The sequence below is a fragment of the Mytilus californianus genome, unplaced genomic scaffold (assembly GCF_021869535.1).
Source record: "Mytilus californianus isolate M0D057914Y unplaced genomic scaffold, xbMytCali1.0.p SCAF_2, whole genome shotgun sequence".
Classification (NCBI taxonomy): domain Eukaryota; kingdom Metazoa; phylum Mollusca; class Bivalvia; order Mytilida; family Mytilidae; genus Mytilus; species Mytilus californianus.
In genome coordinates, this window is record NW_026262668.1 from 8,848,561 (window position 1) to 8,867,607 (window position 19,047).

A 19,047-nucleotide genomic window follows, 5' to 3' on the forward strand; every position below is an offset into this window, starting at 1 on the left:
GTAAGATCTACAAATAAGTTGTCATGACCAAAATTGTCAGTCGACCCCTTTAGGAGTTATTGCCCTTAATAGTCAATTTTTAACAATTTTTTGTAAATTTTTGTAATCTTTTACAAAAATCTTCTTCTCTGAAACTACTGAGACAAATTTAACCATCCTTGGCCATAATCATTATTAGGGTATCTAGTTTAAAAAATTTGTCCGATTACCCCGCCTTCCAACCATCATGGCCAACTTGGTTAAAAATAGAACATAGGGATAAAATGCAGTTTTTGGTTTATATCTCTGAAACTAAAGTATTTAGAGCAAATCTGACAGGTGGCAAAAATGTTCATCAGATTTGGATTTATCTGCCCTGAAATTTTCAGACGAATCCGACAACCCGTTGTTGGGTTGCTGCCCCTGAGTTAGTCATTTTACAAAAATTTTGCAGTTTTTATACGACCGCAAAAAAATTTTGTGGTCGTATATTGGTATGACGTTGGCGTCGTCGTCGTCGTCGTCCTGCATCGTCGTCCGAATACACATTGGTTTTCGCACTCTAACTTTAGTTTAAGTGAATGGATCTTTTTGAAATTTGACCATAAGGATAAATACCACAAAAGGAAGGTTGGGATTGATTTTGGGGGTTATTGTACCAACAGTTAAGGAATTAGGGGCCAAAAAGGGGCCAAAAATAAGCATTTTCTAGTTTCCAGACAATAACTGTGGAACGGTGTATGGATCTCTCTGAAATTATACTACAAGTTTCCATACCACAAAGGGATGGTTAGGATTTGCTTTGGGGGTTATGGCTCAAACCGTTTAGGAATTAGGGGCAAAAAAGGGGGAAAAACAAGGTTGTCCTGGTTAATGGACAAATACTTTAGTACAAAACATAATTTAAAGCAGTGTAAGGGAGATAAATCAAATACATCATTGAAATTATCTCCCTTACACTGCTTTTAAATTATGTATAAAGTAATGGTTAATGAACAATAAAGATAATTTAAAACAGTGTAAGGGAGGTAATCCAAATACAACGTTTTGGTTACTTCCCTTACACTGCTTTTAAATTATGTTTAAAGAAATGCATATTTATAAAGGAAGACCAGTAAAAATATCTGCAAATGTTGCATCTTTTTTTTTTACAAAAAAATCCATATGAAAGATTTGACACTATATTTTTAATTCTATTATAAAATAGATTAAGTTAGCACTATGGTAAATTTAAATGGGTAATTATGGTTGCCAACTCCATTGGAAATTTGAATTGAGATTATGACCATATCTTGAGGGAAAGAATTTTTTGGGGGAAAAAAGGGGGGGGGGGGATAAAAAGAAATTGTGGGGGGTCAATTTTTTCTCATTTCAGATTTCAGAAATTAAAAAGAATTATTCTTCAAATATTATTTTTTTTTCAAATTTCAAATATTGAAAAATTTCAAGAAGTAATCTTTAATTGCACAGTATGGTGCATTAGATTTGTAAAATCTTTGATCACATTTATTTATTTGTTATGCCGAATCTAACAGTGTATTTAGATTTTTAATTTTGGGTCCAGTTTTCAAATTGGTCTACATTAAGGTCCAAAGGGTCCAAAATTAAACTTTGTTTGATTTTAGCAAAAATTGAATAAATGAGGTTCTTTGATATGCTGAATCTAAACATGTATTTAGATTTTTGATTTTTGGCCCAGTTTTCAAGCTGGTCCAAATTGGGGTCCAAAATTAAACTTTGTTTGATTTCAACAAAAATTGAATATATGGGGTTCTTTGAAATGCTGAATCTAACCATGTATTTAGATTTTTTATTTGTGGACCCCGTTATCAAATTGGTTCATATTGAGGTCAAAAGGGTCCAAAATTAAACTTTGTTTGATTTCATCTAAAATTGAATTATTGGGGTTCTTTGATATTCCAAATATAACCGTGTATTTAGATTTTTAATTTTGGGTCCCGTTTTTTAAATTGGTCTACATTAAGGTCCAAAGGGTCCAAAATTAAACTTAGTTTGATTTTAACAAAATTAAATTCTTGGGGTTCTTTGATATGCTGAATCTAAACATGTGTTTAGATTTTTGATTATGGGCCCAGTTTTCAAGTTGGTCCAAGATAGGGTCCAGTATTTAAACTTTGTTTGATTTCAACAAAAATTGAATATATGGGGCTCTTTGATATGCTGAATCTAAACATGTATTTAGATTTTTTATTATGGGCCCAGTTTTCAAGTTGGTCCAAATTGGGGTCCAAAATTAAACTTTGTTTGATTTCAACAAAAATTGAATATATGAGGTTCTTTGATATGCTGAATCTAACCATGTATTTAGATTTTTTATTTGTAGGCCCCGCTATCAAATTGGTTCATATTGAGGTCAAAAGGGTCCAAAATTAAACTTTGTTTGATTTCATCAAAAATTGAATTATTGGGGTTCTTTGATATTCCAAATCTAACCGTGTATATAGATTTTTAATTTTAAGTCCCGTTTTTTAATTTGGTCTACATTAAGATCCAAAGGGTCCAAAATTAAACTTAGTTTGATTTTAGCAAAAATTGAATTCTTGGGGTTCTTTGATATGCTGAATCTAAACATGTGTTTAGATTTTTGTCGAGCCTGCGACTTTTGTCGCAGAAAGCTCGACATAGGGATAGCGATCCGGTGGCGGCGGCGGCTACGGCGGCGGCGGCGTTAGCTAACTCCTTAAAAGCTTTATATTTTAGAAGATGGAAGACCTGGATGCTTCATACTTTGTATATGGATGCCTCATGTTACGAAGTTTCAGTCAGTCACATGTCCAATGTCCTTGACCTCATTTTCATGGTTCAGTGACTACTTGAAAAAAAAGTTCAGATTTTTTGTAATGTTAAATTCTCTCTTATTATAAGTAATAGGATAACTATATTTGGTATGTGCGTACCTTGCAAGGTCCTCATGCCCGTCAGACAGTTTTCACTTGACCTCGACCTTATTTCATGGATCAGGGAACAAGGTTAAGTTTTGGTGGTCAAGTCCATATCTCAGATACTATAAGCAATAGGTCTAGTATATTCGGTGTATGGAAGGACTGTAAGGTGTACATGTCCAACTGGCAGGTGTCATCTGATCTTGACCTCATTTTCATGGTTCAGTGGTTATAGTTAAGTTTTTGTGTTTTGGTCTGTTTTTCCTATACTGTATGCAATAGGTCTACTATATTTGGTGTATGGAATGATTGTAAGGTGTACATGTCTAGCTGGCAGGTGTCATCTGACTTTGACCTCATTTTCATGGTTCAGTGGTCAAAGTTAAGTTTTTGAGTTTTGGTCTTTTTTTCTAATACTGCATGCAATAGGTCAGCTATATTTGGTGTATGGAATGATTGTAAGGTGTACATGTCTAGCTGGCAGGTGTCATCTTACCTTGACCTCATTTTCATGGTTCAGTGGTCAAAGTTAAGTTTTTGAGTTTTGGTCTTTTTTTCTAATACTATATGCAATAGTTCAACTATATTTGGTGTATGGAAATATTTTATGATCTATATGTCAGTCACGCAGGTTTTATTTGACCTTGACCTCATTTTCAAGGTTCATTGCTCAGTGTTAAGTTTTTGTGTTTTCGTCTGTTTTTCTTAAACTATAAGCAATAGGTCAACTATATTTGTTGTATGGAAGAATTGTTAGCTGTACATGCCTGCCTAGCATGGTTCATCTGACCTTGACCTCATTTTCATGGTTCATTGGTCAATGTTTAGTTTACTTGGTTAATGTTAAGTTTATGTGACAGTTGTAATAAAGCTTTATATTTAGAACTATCAACATAATATCAATGATTAGTAAAGAAGGCGAGACATTTCAGCGTGTGCACTCTTGTTGATTATGGGCCCAGTTTTCAAGTTTGTCCAAGTTTGGGTCCAAAATTAAACTTTGTTTGATTTTAACAAAAATTGAATATATGGGGTTCTTTGATATGCTGAATCCAACCATGTATTTTGATTTTGGACATTGGACCATAATAGGTAAATTAAAAAAATTCAAGTTCTTAGACCACATTCTTTCTGTGTCAGAAGCCTATGCTGTGTCAAATATTTAATAACAATCCAAATTCAGAGCTGTATCAAGCTTGAATGTTGTGTCCATACTTGCCCCAACTGTTCAGGGTTCGACCTCTGCGGTCGTATCAAGCTGCGCCCCAGCGAAGCATTTTATTTGTTATTATCTTAGATATCATTATAATATCTAATATCTAATACTATTAATTATGATTTTAACCTTATTTTACATGATTTCTAAAGCATCAGTAAATACAGGTGAGCGACACAGGCTCCTCAAGAGCCTCTAGTTTAAAATTCCATTCGGCTTGATTATGTTTGAAGATTATTTGTACCATTTTTTATGAAGAAATTATTGATGATTTTTTTATGAATTGAATAAATATACAGCAAAAAAAGCTGTTTTCCGAATTCATGAAAAAATGAATTATTTTCAAAAAGCTGTTACACAAATTTAGAGTATACTAATGTAAAGATAATATTTTTTTTACCAAAATCCGCTTGTGATGATCTTTTGAAACAAAAAAGTTAGGAGGATAGATATGTCCAAAAACCAAAATTTTGAGTGAAAGTCTAAAACTTCGACCCTATTTATCTCTAAAAGTAGCACATGAAGGTACATTTTTTATTACATATTTGAATTAACTAGGTGATAAATAGCTTGTATGCAAATTTTCGTAAAAAAATCACTGTGGGATCAAAACTGTATTGTATGCCATTGATGAACATCAGTGAATAAATATGCATAGCATTAAAGATATGATAAATGATAGACCTACGGATTTGAAATTTTGAAGTTAATCACCCATAATCAAGGATATCTTTTCACACCTGTGTTTGGCTTAATTGACAACAAATGATATTATCTAGGTTGACATCCTCAGTTTATTCCTTCCAAGTCTCTTTTTTTTTTTATTAAGAATTTATTGACTTGTTAAAGATACAGATTTAAGGTAGATCAGGTGTCTTTTTCTGAGTATCCCTGCTGGGCATGCAAGTTGCAAAAAGACTTTTTTGTTTTAAAAATATTTTCCACTTATTTTATATACAACAAAAATATCTAAAACTTGAAATTTAAAGATTAAACTATAAAAAAATTTAGCGCCGTAAAGTGTATTTAAAATTTCATGATTCCTCATTAAGGAAAAATTAGGTTTCCCCCATATAACCAATATAAGATAACCCCGATTTCGTTAATTTCAAAGTATTTTAACAAAAAAACAAGGTTCATGACCCCCAGTTTTCATATTGAAATTTGAAAGGATATTGACCCAGAAGTCTTTTACAGAAGTTTAAGAAAATACTATCGTCGCTCATTTAGACACCCCAGCTATCTTAATTCGTATTTTACCCCTCCCTATTGCTCGGGATAAAATAATCTGATATAATTGACTAACCTATGGTTGAATGAAAACTAATCTACGGCTGCCATGAATTATTCCTTAGTTTATTTGTTGCTGATGCTGTTGTATGTTATTCTATTTTTATGTCTTGTCTCTTCAAAACTCTACTATCCTAGTCAGAATTAATGAATTTCTAAAAAAAAAGTCTGTCATTGTTTCTTATGACCTATTTTATTGACTCTTCCAAAAGTTTTAGGAAAACAATAAAATTCCCTTATTATACCCCCGCTTTAAAAAAGTGGGAGTATACTGTATTACCCCTGTCCATCAGTCCGTCCATCCGTCAGTCCATCCTTCCGTCCCATGAATATTTTTCGTCGCATCTTTCTCAGGAAATGCATTACAAGGATTTCTGAAATTTTGTTTTAGGGTTTATATAAGTCAGCTATACTGTGTGATGCGTTTTCAGATTCATCGCTCAATAACTTCCTGTTTACCTTATACTTTTAGTGGGGCGGGGGTATCATTAGTGAGCAGTAGCTCACAGATTCACCTGTTTTTAATTGTCTGAAAATTACTTGGGAACATTACATTTGAAAGGAAGAGGAATGATAAGAGCCAATATTTGGCCTCTGAAATGACAAAAATAGTTAACTTGTTCAAGCCTTTCAAAAGTATGTTAAATTTTATTGATAAATGAACCAGTTGTTTTAATCTGGAAGCTTTAGTGGAGAGAGGTCACTCGTGATATGTCACAATGACGTCATAAACTTGTTGAAATTGATGTATTATACCTAGTTTCATATGAGCAAGAGCTTTACCCAAAAAGATGTTTTACACACATAAGCATACTTTTAAATACATTTTGTAGCAAATATCTTTTTTGGTAAAGCTCTTGCTCATTACTAAAGATGAATATCAAGATCTTGAAATGAGACTATTGTAGCAGTTTTCTGAAGTTTTGCACTAAGTGTGAGTTTTAAGCCCTATCCTTTTAATGCAAATATGTAAAACAAAACTCAAAAATCTTAAAAACTGACAGGCTTATGTCTTATGAACATCAGAAGGATGTTTAATGGTAAATTTATAACACTTTTTGAACTTTGAATTCAAGGGCCAATAAGTGGCTTTATCATACCGTCATCTTTGTCTTTTATATTAAAATGATTTTTTTTTTTTTCATTTCAGATGTGGATTTTAGTTATGACAAGAAAGATTTTCTATTCAAAAAATTAAATTTTGGTATTGATATGAAGTCAAGAGGTGAGAGCCATTTAATATTGTTTGCACTCAACTTTTTATATCAACTTACATTTGTACATTATTATTTCCTGTTCTATTATTAGCTTACAAAAGATATTTTATGATTTTGACATGATTAATGAGTCATATTTTTGACCTATAGAATTATCTATTTACCTTGCATATTCAAAAATTGAATGCTTCTTCAATATTGTACCATTGATAGTCACATATAAGTTGGAAATTTGGGAGTAAATAAATGGATCCGTGTAATGATACCAACTTATAGGTGACATCTAGGTCTAAAGTTTAAAAGTTGAAGAAAAAGACTCATGTTAGTCATTCAAGATGTGAAAATATAACCCAAATGAAATCAAAAGACAAAATAACTGTAGACTGGATGTTATAACTGTTCATATAAAAATACGAAGATGTGTTATGATTGCCAATGAGACAACTTTCCAACAGAGACCAAATGACATAGAGGTTAACAACTATAGGTTACCGTACGGCCTTCAACAATGAGCAAAACCAATACCGCATTTTAAGCTACAAAAGGCCCCAAAATGACAATTGTAAAACAATTCAAAAGAGAAAACTAATGGCCTGATTTATGTACTAAACAAACGAAAACAAATATGATATTCAGCAACAGTGGTGAAACAGTTCAACTTAAGAACAAACTACAAAAATCAATTGAAAATGGCTTAACTCATCAGATTGATACAAAGCACATTAAAAACCCTAAAAAAACCCACAAAAGACACAAAGTGCAGATCTGAGAGTCCTCGCAGTTACTGAAAGCTTGTTCAAAGCCAATATCAACTAATAAAAATCATGTACATACCACTAATGAACAATTAAAAGCATCCAAGCAAATACATAAAAGACCTAACATTGAATCAAATACTTTCCACAGGGCTATAAATATATCATGGGGTAGCATTATAACATATTTGAATAAAACTTCTGTGATATAATTTATTCATGTAATGTTTGTGAATCATTTATTTAACTAGATATATATTTTTTTAAGTTGCCATAGTTGGGCCTAATGGTGTTGGTAAAAGTACATTCCTGAAATTGTTAACGGGAGATATTGAACCAGTAAGTGCTATGTCTCAGTGAGACAAACAACCTTCTTTATGCCTCGCTTAAAATAGTAGATAGTATATTTTTTTAGCATAAATATCATGCACTAGTTCTGGTATGCTTGGATCAAATTACTACAATCTTAATACTGTTGTTCATATTGGTGATTGAAGATTCGCTTTTGATTTTGAAAATTTTCTGGTTTGTCATTCCAGAGTTTTGGGACTTTTAACAGTCATATTTGAGGAAATATTTATACACTCAAAGGTATCCTCATGCATAATTTTCTACAGAGTCATTTTATTTGCTTCTAATTAAATTCCTTCTAAATATCCCATTTTATTCTTTCAACAATTTCAATATGTCCAATAAGGGCAATTCATGCACTCTTGGGGCAGCTGCTTGTTATTAGTATTTATGATATGGTTTTTAATGAAATCATATTTGACCTAATCATTAGTGCTAGATGTTAGGAAGAGAAAAAGAGAAATAGAAGTAATCAGGTTTCATGTTCATATATAGCTAAACTTAAGATTTAGCTTATAGTTGAGCAGTTAAATTGCTTGTTTATTTTTATAGACAGTTAAATTTATTGTTCATTTGTTTATTTTATAGACAACAGGAGAAATGAGGAAAAATCACAGACTGGTAAGTAATGTTACATATATTATATACACATGAATATTCTGTTGTGAAGATTAATAACACACTTTAAAAGCACTGAGTAAGGCCAAGTGATAAATTGATTTTTGTGTTGCATGCTGGGAAGAATAAGGCTGTCTTGTCACAAAATAATGGTTTATACAGTAGATCTTTGATAGCTCAAATGCAAGAGTCTGACATTATTGAATATATGTAATTTAACAGTTTATAAATATTGATGCATGTGAGTAGCTGCGAATAGAAAATCAAGTCAGATTAATTTTCTGTAAACCCTAATCATGACATAATTACAGTATACATATTGTTCATAATTACACACCTATCGTAAACCAATATTGCTTGTCATTTACAGTCACATTTTATTCACAAAATTATTGTTTGACATCTTCACCAATAGAAATACTGTGAAGTCATAAATTTTGTAGTGTTTAAGTTATTGTGAAAATTGCCTCAAGATTTGTTTTGCAAAATTAAAACTCAGATTTAAAATTAAATTTTTAAAGTGATAAAAATGTCTGCAGCCTTTCCTGAAATAGCAATTATTAATGTCGTACTTTTGTCAGTTATTTAACCATGGCAATAATAAATGCATGCAAAAATTGCTGAATTTACAGTAACTTAAACTGTAATCAATTCAAGTTGCTGAAAGTAATGCATGTTGTTTTCCTGAAAAAAATAGTTCGATTTTTTGGAGGAGTTAGTTAATTAGTGTTCATTGCACAGACATTTATTTAGCAAGAACAGTCATGATACTCACCGAACAGTTCAAGTATGTATAGTGTTTGAGCTACCCAAAATAGAGCTAATAAAGCTTTCGTAATGAATTAAAAGGGGGAGATCATCATTTTAATAGTGCTTATTGTTGAATATAATACAAACAAACTTAAATTTTATTGTTGAAAGTAGAAGTTATTCAAGTAAAAAATGTATGGTAGGGACTTCCATCACATGATATTTTTTTCAGTGGGTAATAGGAAATTTTTTTATATATACGGGAGTTTGGGGTATTGTCCTCCCTCCCTCTTTAACATTTATTCATGGAATATCCCAAACCAAAACTTACTATTTTATGATTTAGCTTGATGAAAAAAGAAAAATCCTGGACAACAATAGGTATCTGCACTGTTTTAAGCTTAGGAGGGCTATTAACATCAAACTAACCCTTGTTTTACCAAGAAGATTTGGATCAAAAATGTTTGTACTAAAACTTTCTTTTCTTGGTTTCATATTATGATAGTGGAACATTTAATGAACACATTTTGAATAATTATTAATTGATGTAGACTTTTTGATTAATTAATAATTAATGTAGACTTTTTTTTATTAATTATTAATTAATGTACGATTAATTATTAATTAATGTACACTTTTTTTTTATTAATTATTAGTTAATGTACACTTTTTGATTAATTATTCAACATTGCTTAGGTTCAAAGTATGGAGTTTTTTTTACTTTCTTCATGGAGTAAATAGATAACCCCTTATTTTTCAGAGAATTGGAAAATATAACCAACATTCAGCAGATCAGTTAAATTTAGATGAATCTGCAGTTGAATATTTACAGGTGAGTTTTAAGATATAAAGCTATTACATGATGAATAACCTTCAGTTTTATAATAAGGTCAACTCCACTTGCATAATTTTATCCTGAATAGCACCATTTTCTATTCATTTAGTGTAAAAAAAATCTGGTTATTTGCATATCTGGACAAGTGGCCTTTCCTTTAATTGCATAGAAAATAAATTACCATCCTGAATCCAAATATGCTTAGCTAAAATCTGACAATTATTTTTACTAGAAAGACCAATTAGGTATTTTAAGTACAATTTTTAAAACATTATTCTTGCATGCATTCTCATTTTCATTTGTATTGTCCCCTGCGTAACGCGTTGCGGGGGACATGGAAATACTGTCAGTCCGTCCAGTCTTGTTAGCGCTCTCCCATGTATAATTCTTGCCAGATTTTTATGAAACTTATATCATAGGTTTATATCAGCAATGTCTTGAATGAGTTTGAAAAATCAGTTCTGATCAATTATTTTAAAAGAGCTATGCCCCTTGGAAACATTAATTTTATGGAAAATTACATCATTAGTGCTCTCATGTGTACAATTCTTGCCAGAATTTTATGAAACTTATATCATAGGTTTATATTAGCAATGTCTTGGACGAGTTTGAAAATCAGTGCGGATCAGTTTTTTTTAAAAGAGTTATGCCCCTTGGAAACATTAGTTATATTGAAAATTGCATCGTTAGCGCTCTCAATTGTACAATTCTTGCCAGATTCTATGCTTGACATAGGTATTACTATCCGGCGGCGTAAACTATTTGTATAAAGCTTTATAATTCAGAAGGTAGAAGACCTGGATGCTTCATACCGTATATGCAGATACCTTATGTTACGAAGTTTCCTTCTGTCATATGCCCATTGTCCTTAACCTCATTTTCATGGTTCAGTGACTACATAAAAAAAAATTACAGTTTTTTTATACGACCGCAAAAAATTCTGGTATGACGTTGGCGTCGTCGTCGTCGTCCGAAGACACATTGGTTTTTGCACTCTAACTTTAGTTTCAGTGAATGGATCTCTATGAAATTTTACCATAAGGTTCAATACCACAAAAGGAAGGTGGGGATTGATTTTGGGGGTTATGATACCAACAGTTAAGGAATAAGGGGCCAAAAATAAGCATTTTTGTAATTTCCAGACATAAATTGTGTTAGTGTATGGATCTCTCTGACATTGTACCACAAGGTTCCATATCACAAAGGGAATGCTGGGATTAATTTTGGGGTAATTGCCTCCAAATTTAAGGAATTAGGGGCCAAAAAGGGGCAAAAAACAAGCATTTTTCTAGTTTCATGACAATAACTTGTGTGTAAGTGTATGGATCTCTCTGACATTAAACACAAGGTTCCATATCACAAAGGGAATGCTGGGATTGATTTTGGGGGTAATTGCCTCCAAATTTAAGGAATTAGGGGCCAAAAAGGGGCAAAAAACAAGCAGTTTTCTAGTTTCATGACAATAACTTGTGTGTAAGTGTATGGATCTTTATGAAATTGTAATACAAGGTTCCATATCACAAAGGGAAAGCTGGAATTGAGTTTGGGGGTAATTGCCCAAAATGTTTAGGAATTTGGGGCCAAAAAGGGGCCAAAAATAAGCATTTTTCTAGTTTCCAGACAATAACTTGTGTTGAAGTGTATGGATCTCTCTGAAATTGTACTGCAAGGTACCATACCACAAAGGGAAGGCTGGGATTGATTTTGGGGGTAATTGCCTTAAAATTGTAGGAATTAGGGGCCATAAAGGGGCCAAAAATAAGCATTTTCTAGTTTCCAGACAATAACTGTGGAACAGTGTATGGATCTCTCTGAAATTATACTACAAGTTTCCATACCACAAAGGGATGGTTAGGATTTGCTTTGGGGGTTATGGCTCAAACCGTTTAGGAATTAGGGGCAAAAAAGAGGGAAAAACAAGGTTGTCCTGGTTAATGGACAAATACTTTAGTACAAAACATAATTTAAAGCAGTGTAAGGGAGATAAATCAAATACATCATTGAAATTATCTCCCTTACACTGCTTTTAAATTATGTATAAAGTAATGGTTAATGAACAATAAAGATAATTTAAAACAGTGTAAGGGAGGTAATCCAAATACAACGTTTTGGTTACTTCCCTTACACTGCTTTTAAATTATGTTTAAAGAAATGCATATTTATAAAGGAAGACCAGTAAAAATATCTGCAAATGTTGCATCTTTTTTTTTTACAAAAAAATCCATATGAAAGATTTGACACTATTTTTAATTCTATTATAAAATAGATTAAGTTAGCACTATGGTAAATTAAAATGGGTAATTATGGTTGCCAACTCCATTGGAAATTTGAATTGAGATTATGACCATATCTTGAGGGAAAGAATTTTTTGGGGGAAAAAAGGGGGGGGGGGATAAAAAGAAATTGTGGGGGGTCAATTTTTTCTCATTTCAGATTTCAGAAATTAAAAAGAATTATTCTTCAAATATTATTTTTTTTTCAAATTTCAAATATTGAAAAATTTCAAGAAGTAATCTTTAATTGCACAGTATGGCGCATTAGATTTGTAAAATCTTTGATCACATTTATTTATTTGTTATGCCGAATCTAACAGTTTATTTAGATTTTTAATTTTGGGTCCAGTTTTCAAATTGGTCTACATTAAGGTCCAAAGGGTCCAAAATTAAACTTTGTTTGATTTTAGCAATAATTGAATATATGAGGTTCTTTCATATGCTGAATCTAAACATGTATTTAGATTTTTGATTTTTTGGCCCAGTTTTCAAGTTGGTCCAAATTGGGGTCCAAAATTAAACTTTGTTTGATTTCAACAAAAATTGAATATATGGGGTTCTTTGATATGCTGAATCTAACCATGTATTTAGATTTTTTATTTGTGGACCCCGTTATCAAATTGGTTCATATTGAGGTCAAAAGGGTCCAAAATTAAACTTTGTCTGATTTCATCAAAAATTGATTTATTGGGGTTCTTTGATATTCCAAATCTAACCATGTATTTAGATTTTTAATTTTGGGTCCTGTTTTTTAAATTGGTCTACATTAAGGTCCAAAGGGTCCAAAATTAAACTTAGTTTGATTTTAACAAAAATTGAATTCTTGGGGTTCTTTGATATGCTGAATCTAAACATGTGTTTAGATTTTTGATTATGGGCCCAGTTTTCAAGTTTGTCCAAGTTGGGGTCCAAAATTAAACTTTGTTTGATTTCAACAAAAATTGAATATATGGGGTTCTTTGATATGCTGAATCTAAACATGTATTTAGATTTTTGATTATGGGCCCAGTTTTCAAGTTGGTCCAAATTGGGGTCCAAAATTAAACTTTGTTTGATTTCAACAAAAATTGAATATATGAGGTTCTTTGATATGCTGAATCTAACCATGTATTTAGATTTTTTATTTGTGGGCCCCGCTATCAAATTGGTTCATATTGAGGTCAAAAGGGTCCAAAATTAAACTTTGTTTGATTTCATCAAAAATTGAATTATTGGGGTTCTTTGATATGCCAAATCTAACCGTGTTTTTAGATTTTTAATTTGGGTCCCGTTTTTTAAATTGGTCTTCATTGAGGTCCAAAGGGTCCAAAATTAAACTTAGTTTGATTTTAACAAAAATTGAATTCTTGGGGTTCTTTGATATGCTGAATCTAAACATGTGTTTAGATTTTTGATTATGGGCCCAGTTTTCAAGTTTGTCCAAGTTGGGGTCCAAAATTAAACTTTTTTTGATTTCAACAAAAATTGAATATATGGGGTTCTTTGATATGCTGAATCTAACCATGAATTTAGATTTTTTATTTGTGGGCCCCGCTATCAAATTGGTTCATATTGAGGTCAAAAGGGTCCAAAATTAAACTTAGTTTGATTTTAGCAAAAATTGAATTCTTGGGGTTCTTTAATATGCAGAATCTAAACATGTGTTTAGATTTTTATACGTACCAACAGTTAAGGAATTAGGGGCCAAAAAGGGGCCAAAAATAAGCATTTTCTAGTTTCCAGACAATAACTGTGGAACGGTGTATGGATCTCTCTGAAATTATTCTACAAGTTTCCATACCACTAAGGGATGGTTAGGATTTGCTTTGGGGGGTTATGGCTCAAACCGTTTAGGAATTAGGGGCAAAAAAGGGGGAAAAACAAGGTTGTCCTGGTTAATGGACAAATACTTTAGTACAAAACATAATTTAAAGCAGTGTAAGGGAGATAAATCAAATACATCATTGAAATTATCTCCCTTACACTGCTTTTAAATTATGTATAAAGTAATGGTTAATGAACAATAAAGATAATCTAAAACAGTGTAAGGGAGGTAATCCAAATACAACGTTTTGGTTACTTCCCTTACTCTGCTTTTAAATTATGTTTAAAGAAATGCATATTTATAAAGGAAGACCAGTAAAAATATCTGCAAATGTTTTCATCTTTTTTTTTTACAAAAAAATCCATATGAAAGATTTGACACTATATTTTTATTAATTCTATTATAAAATAGATTAAGTTAGCACTATGGTAAATTTAAATGGGTAATTATGGTTGCCAACTCCATTGGAAATTTGAATTGAGATTATGACCATATCTTGAGGGAAAGAATTTTTTTGGGGGAAAAAGGGGGGGGGGATAAAAAGAAATTGTGGGGGTCAATTTTTTCTCATTTCAGATTTCAGAAATTAAAAAGAATTATTCTTCAAATATTATTTTTTTTTCAAATTTCAAATATTGAAAAATTTCAAGAAGTAATCTTTAATTGCACAGTATGGCGCATTAGATTTGTAAAATCTTTGATCACATTTATTAATTTGTTATGCCGAATCTAACAGTGTATTTAGATTTTTAATTTTGGGTCCAGTTTTCAAATTGGTCTACATTAATGTCCAAAGGGTCCAAAATTAAACTTTGTTTGATTTTAGCAAAAATTGAATATATGAGGTTCTTTGATATGCTGATTCTAAACATGTATTTAGATTTTTGATTTTTGGCCCAGTTTTCAAGTTGGTCCAAATTGGGGTCCAAAATTAAACTTTGTTTGATTTCAACAAAAATTGAATATATGGGGTTCTTTGATATGCTGAATCTAACCATGTATTTAGATTTTTATACGACCGCAAAAATTGAAAATTTTTTGGTCGTATATTGGTATGACGTTGGCGTCGTCGTCGTCGTCGTCGTCGTCGTCGTCGTCTGGCGTCGTCCGAAGACACATTGGTTTTCGCACTCTAACTTTAGTTTAAGTGAATGAATCTCCATGAAATTTTACCATAAGGTTCAATACCACGAAAGGAAGGTGGGGATTGATTTTGGGGGTTATGGTACCAACAGTTAAGGAATTAGGGGCCAAAAAGGGGCCAAAAATAAGCATTTTTGTAACTTCCAGACAATAACTTGTGTGTAAGTGTATGGATCTCTCTGACATTGTACCACAAGGTTCCATATCACAAAGGGAAGGCTGTAATTGATTTTGGGGGTAATTGCCTCAAAATTTTAGGAATTAGGGGCCAAAAAAGGGGCAAAAAACAAGCATTTTTCTAGTTTCATGACAATAACTTGTGTGTAAGTGTTTGGATATTTCTGAAATTGTACTACAAGGTTCCATATCACAAAGGGAAAGCATGAATTGAGTTTGGGGGTAATTGCCCGAAACGTTTAGGAATTGGGGGCCAAAAAGGGGCCAAAAATAAGCATTTTTCTAGTTTCCAGACAATAATTTGTGTTGAAGTGTATGGATCTCTCTGAAATTGTACTGCAAGGTACCATACCACAAAGGGAAGGCTGGGATTGAGTTTGGGGGTGATGAATCATAAGGGGGTTCAAAAAATTTGGGGGGGGGATTTTTTTTTTTCTTTTTTTTTCTTTTTTTCCTTTTTTTTTTCTTTTAAAATTTTCCATTTTAAGTTGGTTATTTCTGATTAATATTTAAAAGCAAATAATAATGATATGGTAGGAGATACACACCAAACAGGATGTGTAAATTATTATATAATAAGTATTGTGCAATAGCAAGAAATTTTCAATTGCAAGAAATCTTCAATTGCACAGTATTGCGCAATAGCAAGAAATCTTCAATTGCACAGTATTGCGCAATAGCAAGAAATATCCAATAGCACACTATTGCGCAATAGCAAGAAATTGTCAATTGTACAGTATTGCACAATAGCAAGAAATATTCAATTGCACAGTATTGTGCAAAAGAAGATACTTCGTATAAATTGCTTATTTCTTGATCAATTTCAATGGGGTTTTATTCTTGAATTCTTGGGGTTCTTTAATATGCTGAATCTAACCGTGTATTAAGTTTTTGGATTTTGGGCCCCGTTTTTAAATTGGTCCACATTGAGGTCCAAAGGGTCCAAAATTTAACTTTGTTTGATTTCATCAAAAATTGAATTATTGGGGTTCTTTGATATGCCGAATCTAACCGTGTATTTAGATTCTTAATTTTTGGTTCCGTTTTCAAATTGGTCTACATTAAGGTCAAAAGGGTCCAAAATTAAACTTAGTTTGATTTTAACAAAAATTGAATTTTTAGGGTACTTTGATATGCTGAATCTAAACATGTATTTAGATTTTTGATTATGGGCCCAGTTTTCAAGTTGGTCCAAGTTGGGGTCCAAAATTAAACTTTGTTTGATTTCAACAAAAATTGAATATATGGGGTTCTTTGATATGCTGAATCTAAACATGTATTTAGATTTTAGATTTTTGGCCCAGTTTTCAAGTTGGTCCAAATTGGGGTCCAAAATTAAACTTTGTTTGATTTCAACAAAAAATGAATATATGGGGTTCTTTGATATGCTGAATCTTACCATGTATTTAGATTTTTTATTTTGTGGGCCTGCTATCAAATTGGTTCATATTGAGGTCAAAAGGGTCCAAAATTAAAATTTGTTTGATTTCATCAAAAATTGAATTATTGGGGTTCTTTGATATGCCAAATCTAACTGTGTTTTTAGATTTTTAATTTTGGGTCCCGTTTTTTAAATTGGTCTACATTAAGGTCCAAAGGGTCCAAAATTAAACTTAGTTTGATTTTAACAAAAATTGAATTCTTGGGGTACTTTGATATGCTGAATCTAAACATGTGTTTAGATTTTTGATTATGGGACTAGTTTTCAAGTTTGTCCAAGTTGGGGTCCAAAATTAAACTTTGTTTGATTTCAACAAAAATTGAATATATGGGGTTCTTTGATATGCTGAATCTAACCATGTATTTTGATTTTGGACATTGGACCATAATAGGTAAATTAAAAAAATTGAAGTTCTTAGACCACATTCTTTCTGTGTCAGAAACCTATGCTGTGTCAAATATTTAATCACAATCCAAATTCAGAGCTGTATCAAGCTTGAATGTTGTGTCCATACTTGCCCCAACTGTTCAGGGTTCGACCTCTGCGGTCGTATCAAGCTGCGCCCAGCGAAGCATTTTATTTATTTGTGGACCCCGTTATCTAATTGGTTCATATTGAGGTCAAAAGGGTCCAAAATTAAACTTTGTTTGATTTCATCTAAAATTGAATAATTGGGGTTCTTTGATATTCCAAATCTAACCGTGTATTTAGGTTCTTAATTTTGGGTCCTGTTTTTTAAATTGGTCTACATTGAGGTCCAAAGGGTCCAAAATTAAACTTAGTTTGATTTTAACAAAAATTGAATTCTTGGGGTTCTTTGATTTGCTGAATCTAAACATGTGTTTAGATTTTTGATTATGGGCCCAGTTTTCAAGTTGGTCCAAGATAGGGTGCAGTATTTAAACTTTGTTTGATTTCAACAAAAATTGAATATATGGGGTTCTTTGATATGCTGAATCTAAACATGTATTTAGATTTTTGATTATGGGCCCAGTTCTCAAGTTGGTCCAAATTGGGGTCCAAAATTAAACTTTGTATGATTTCAACAAAAATTGAATATATGATGTTCTTTGATATGCTGAATCTAACCATGTATTTAGATTTTTTATTTGTAGGCCCCGCTATCAAATTGGTTCATATTGAGGTCAAAAGGGTCCAAAATTAAACTTTGTTTGATTTCATCAAAAATTGAATTATTGGGGTTCTTTGATATGCCAAATCTAACCGTGTTTTTAGATTTTTAATTTGGGTCCCGTTTTTTAAATTGGTCTTCATTGAGGTCCAAAGGGTCCAAAATTAAACTTAGTTTGATTTTAACAAAAATTGAATTCTTGGGGTTCTTTGATATGCTGAATCTAAACATGTATTTAGATTTTTGATTATGGGCCCAGTTTTCAAGTTGGTCCAAGTTGGGGTCCAAAATTAAACTTTTTTTGATTTCAACAAAAATTGAATATATGGGGTTCTTTGATATGCTGAATCTAACCATGAATTTAGAATTTTTATTTGTGGGCCCCGCTATCAAATTGGTTCATATTGAGGTCAAAAGGGTCCAAAATTAAACTTTGTTTGATTTCATCAAAAATTGAATTATTGGGGTTCTTTGATATTCCAAATCTAACCGTGTATTTAGATTTTTAATTTTAAGTCCCGTTTTTTAAATTGGTCTACATTAAGGTCCAAAGGGTCCAAAATTAAACTTAGTTTGATTTTAGCAAAAATTGAATTCTTGGGGTTCTTTGATATGCTGAATCTAAACATGTGTTTAGATTTTTTATTATGGGCCCAGTTTTCAAGTTTGTCCAAGTTGGAGTCCAAAATTAAACTTTGTTTGATTTTAACAAAAATTGAATATATGGTGTTCTTTGATATGCTGAATCTAACCATGTATTTTGATTTTGGACATTGGACCATAATAGGTAAATTAAAAAAATTCAAGTTCTTAGACCACATTCTTTCTGTGTCAGAAACCTATGCTGTGTCAAATATTTAATAACAATCCAAATTCAGAGCTGTATCAAGCTTGAATGTTGTGTCCATACTTGCCCCAACTGTTCAGGGTTCGACCTCTGCGGTCGTATCAAGCTGCGCCCCAGCGAAGCATTTTATTGATTATGGGCCCAGTTTTCAAGTTTGTCCAAGTTGGGGTCCAAAATTAAACTTTGTTTGATTTTAACAAAAATTGAATATATGGGGTTCTTTGATATGCTGAATCTAACCATGTATTTTGATTTTGGACATTGGACCATAATAGGTAAATTAAAAAAATTCAAGTTCTTAGACCATATTCTTTCT

General features: G+C 31.9%; 2 protein-coding genes across 6 annotated transcripts in view; both read left to right on the plus strand.

The window, feature by feature from the left end:
• LOC127727854 (F-box/WD repeat-containing protein 5-like) overlaps positions 1 to 19,047 on the plus strand; it is a 125,061-nt gene that overhangs the window by 100,352 nt on the left and 5,662 nt on the right. The window contains exons 9-11 of one of the 5 annotated variants that reach the window (XR_007993865.1): positions 11,263 to 12,743; positions 13,268 to 13,743; positions 17,897 to 19,047. The gene's annotated coding sequence lies outside the window, so the exon portion shown is untranslated. Of the gene's footprint in view, positions 1 to 11,262; positions 13,744 to 17,896 lie in introns of all 5 variants that reach the window. The other 4 variants (XR_007993863.1, XR_007993864.1, XR_007993867.1 and 1 more) reach the window with 4 other exon arrangements.
• LOC127727853 (ATP-binding cassette sub-family F member 1-like) overlaps positions 1 to 19,047 on the plus strand; it is a 63,408-nt gene that overhangs the window by 32,388 nt on the left and 11,973 nt on the right. Inside the window, exons 14-17 of the mRNA XM_052234972.1 lie at positions 6,539 to 6,613; positions 7,629 to 7,699; positions 8,300 to 8,332; positions 9,840 to 9,911. Coding sequence (XP_052090932.1) covers positions 6,539 to 6,613; positions 7,629 to 7,699; positions 8,300 to 8,332; positions 9,840 to 9,911 — 251 coding nt within the window. The remainder of the gene's footprint in view (positions 1 to 6,538; positions 6,614 to 7,628; positions 7,700 to 8,299; positions 8,333 to 9,839; positions 9,912 to 19,047) is intronic.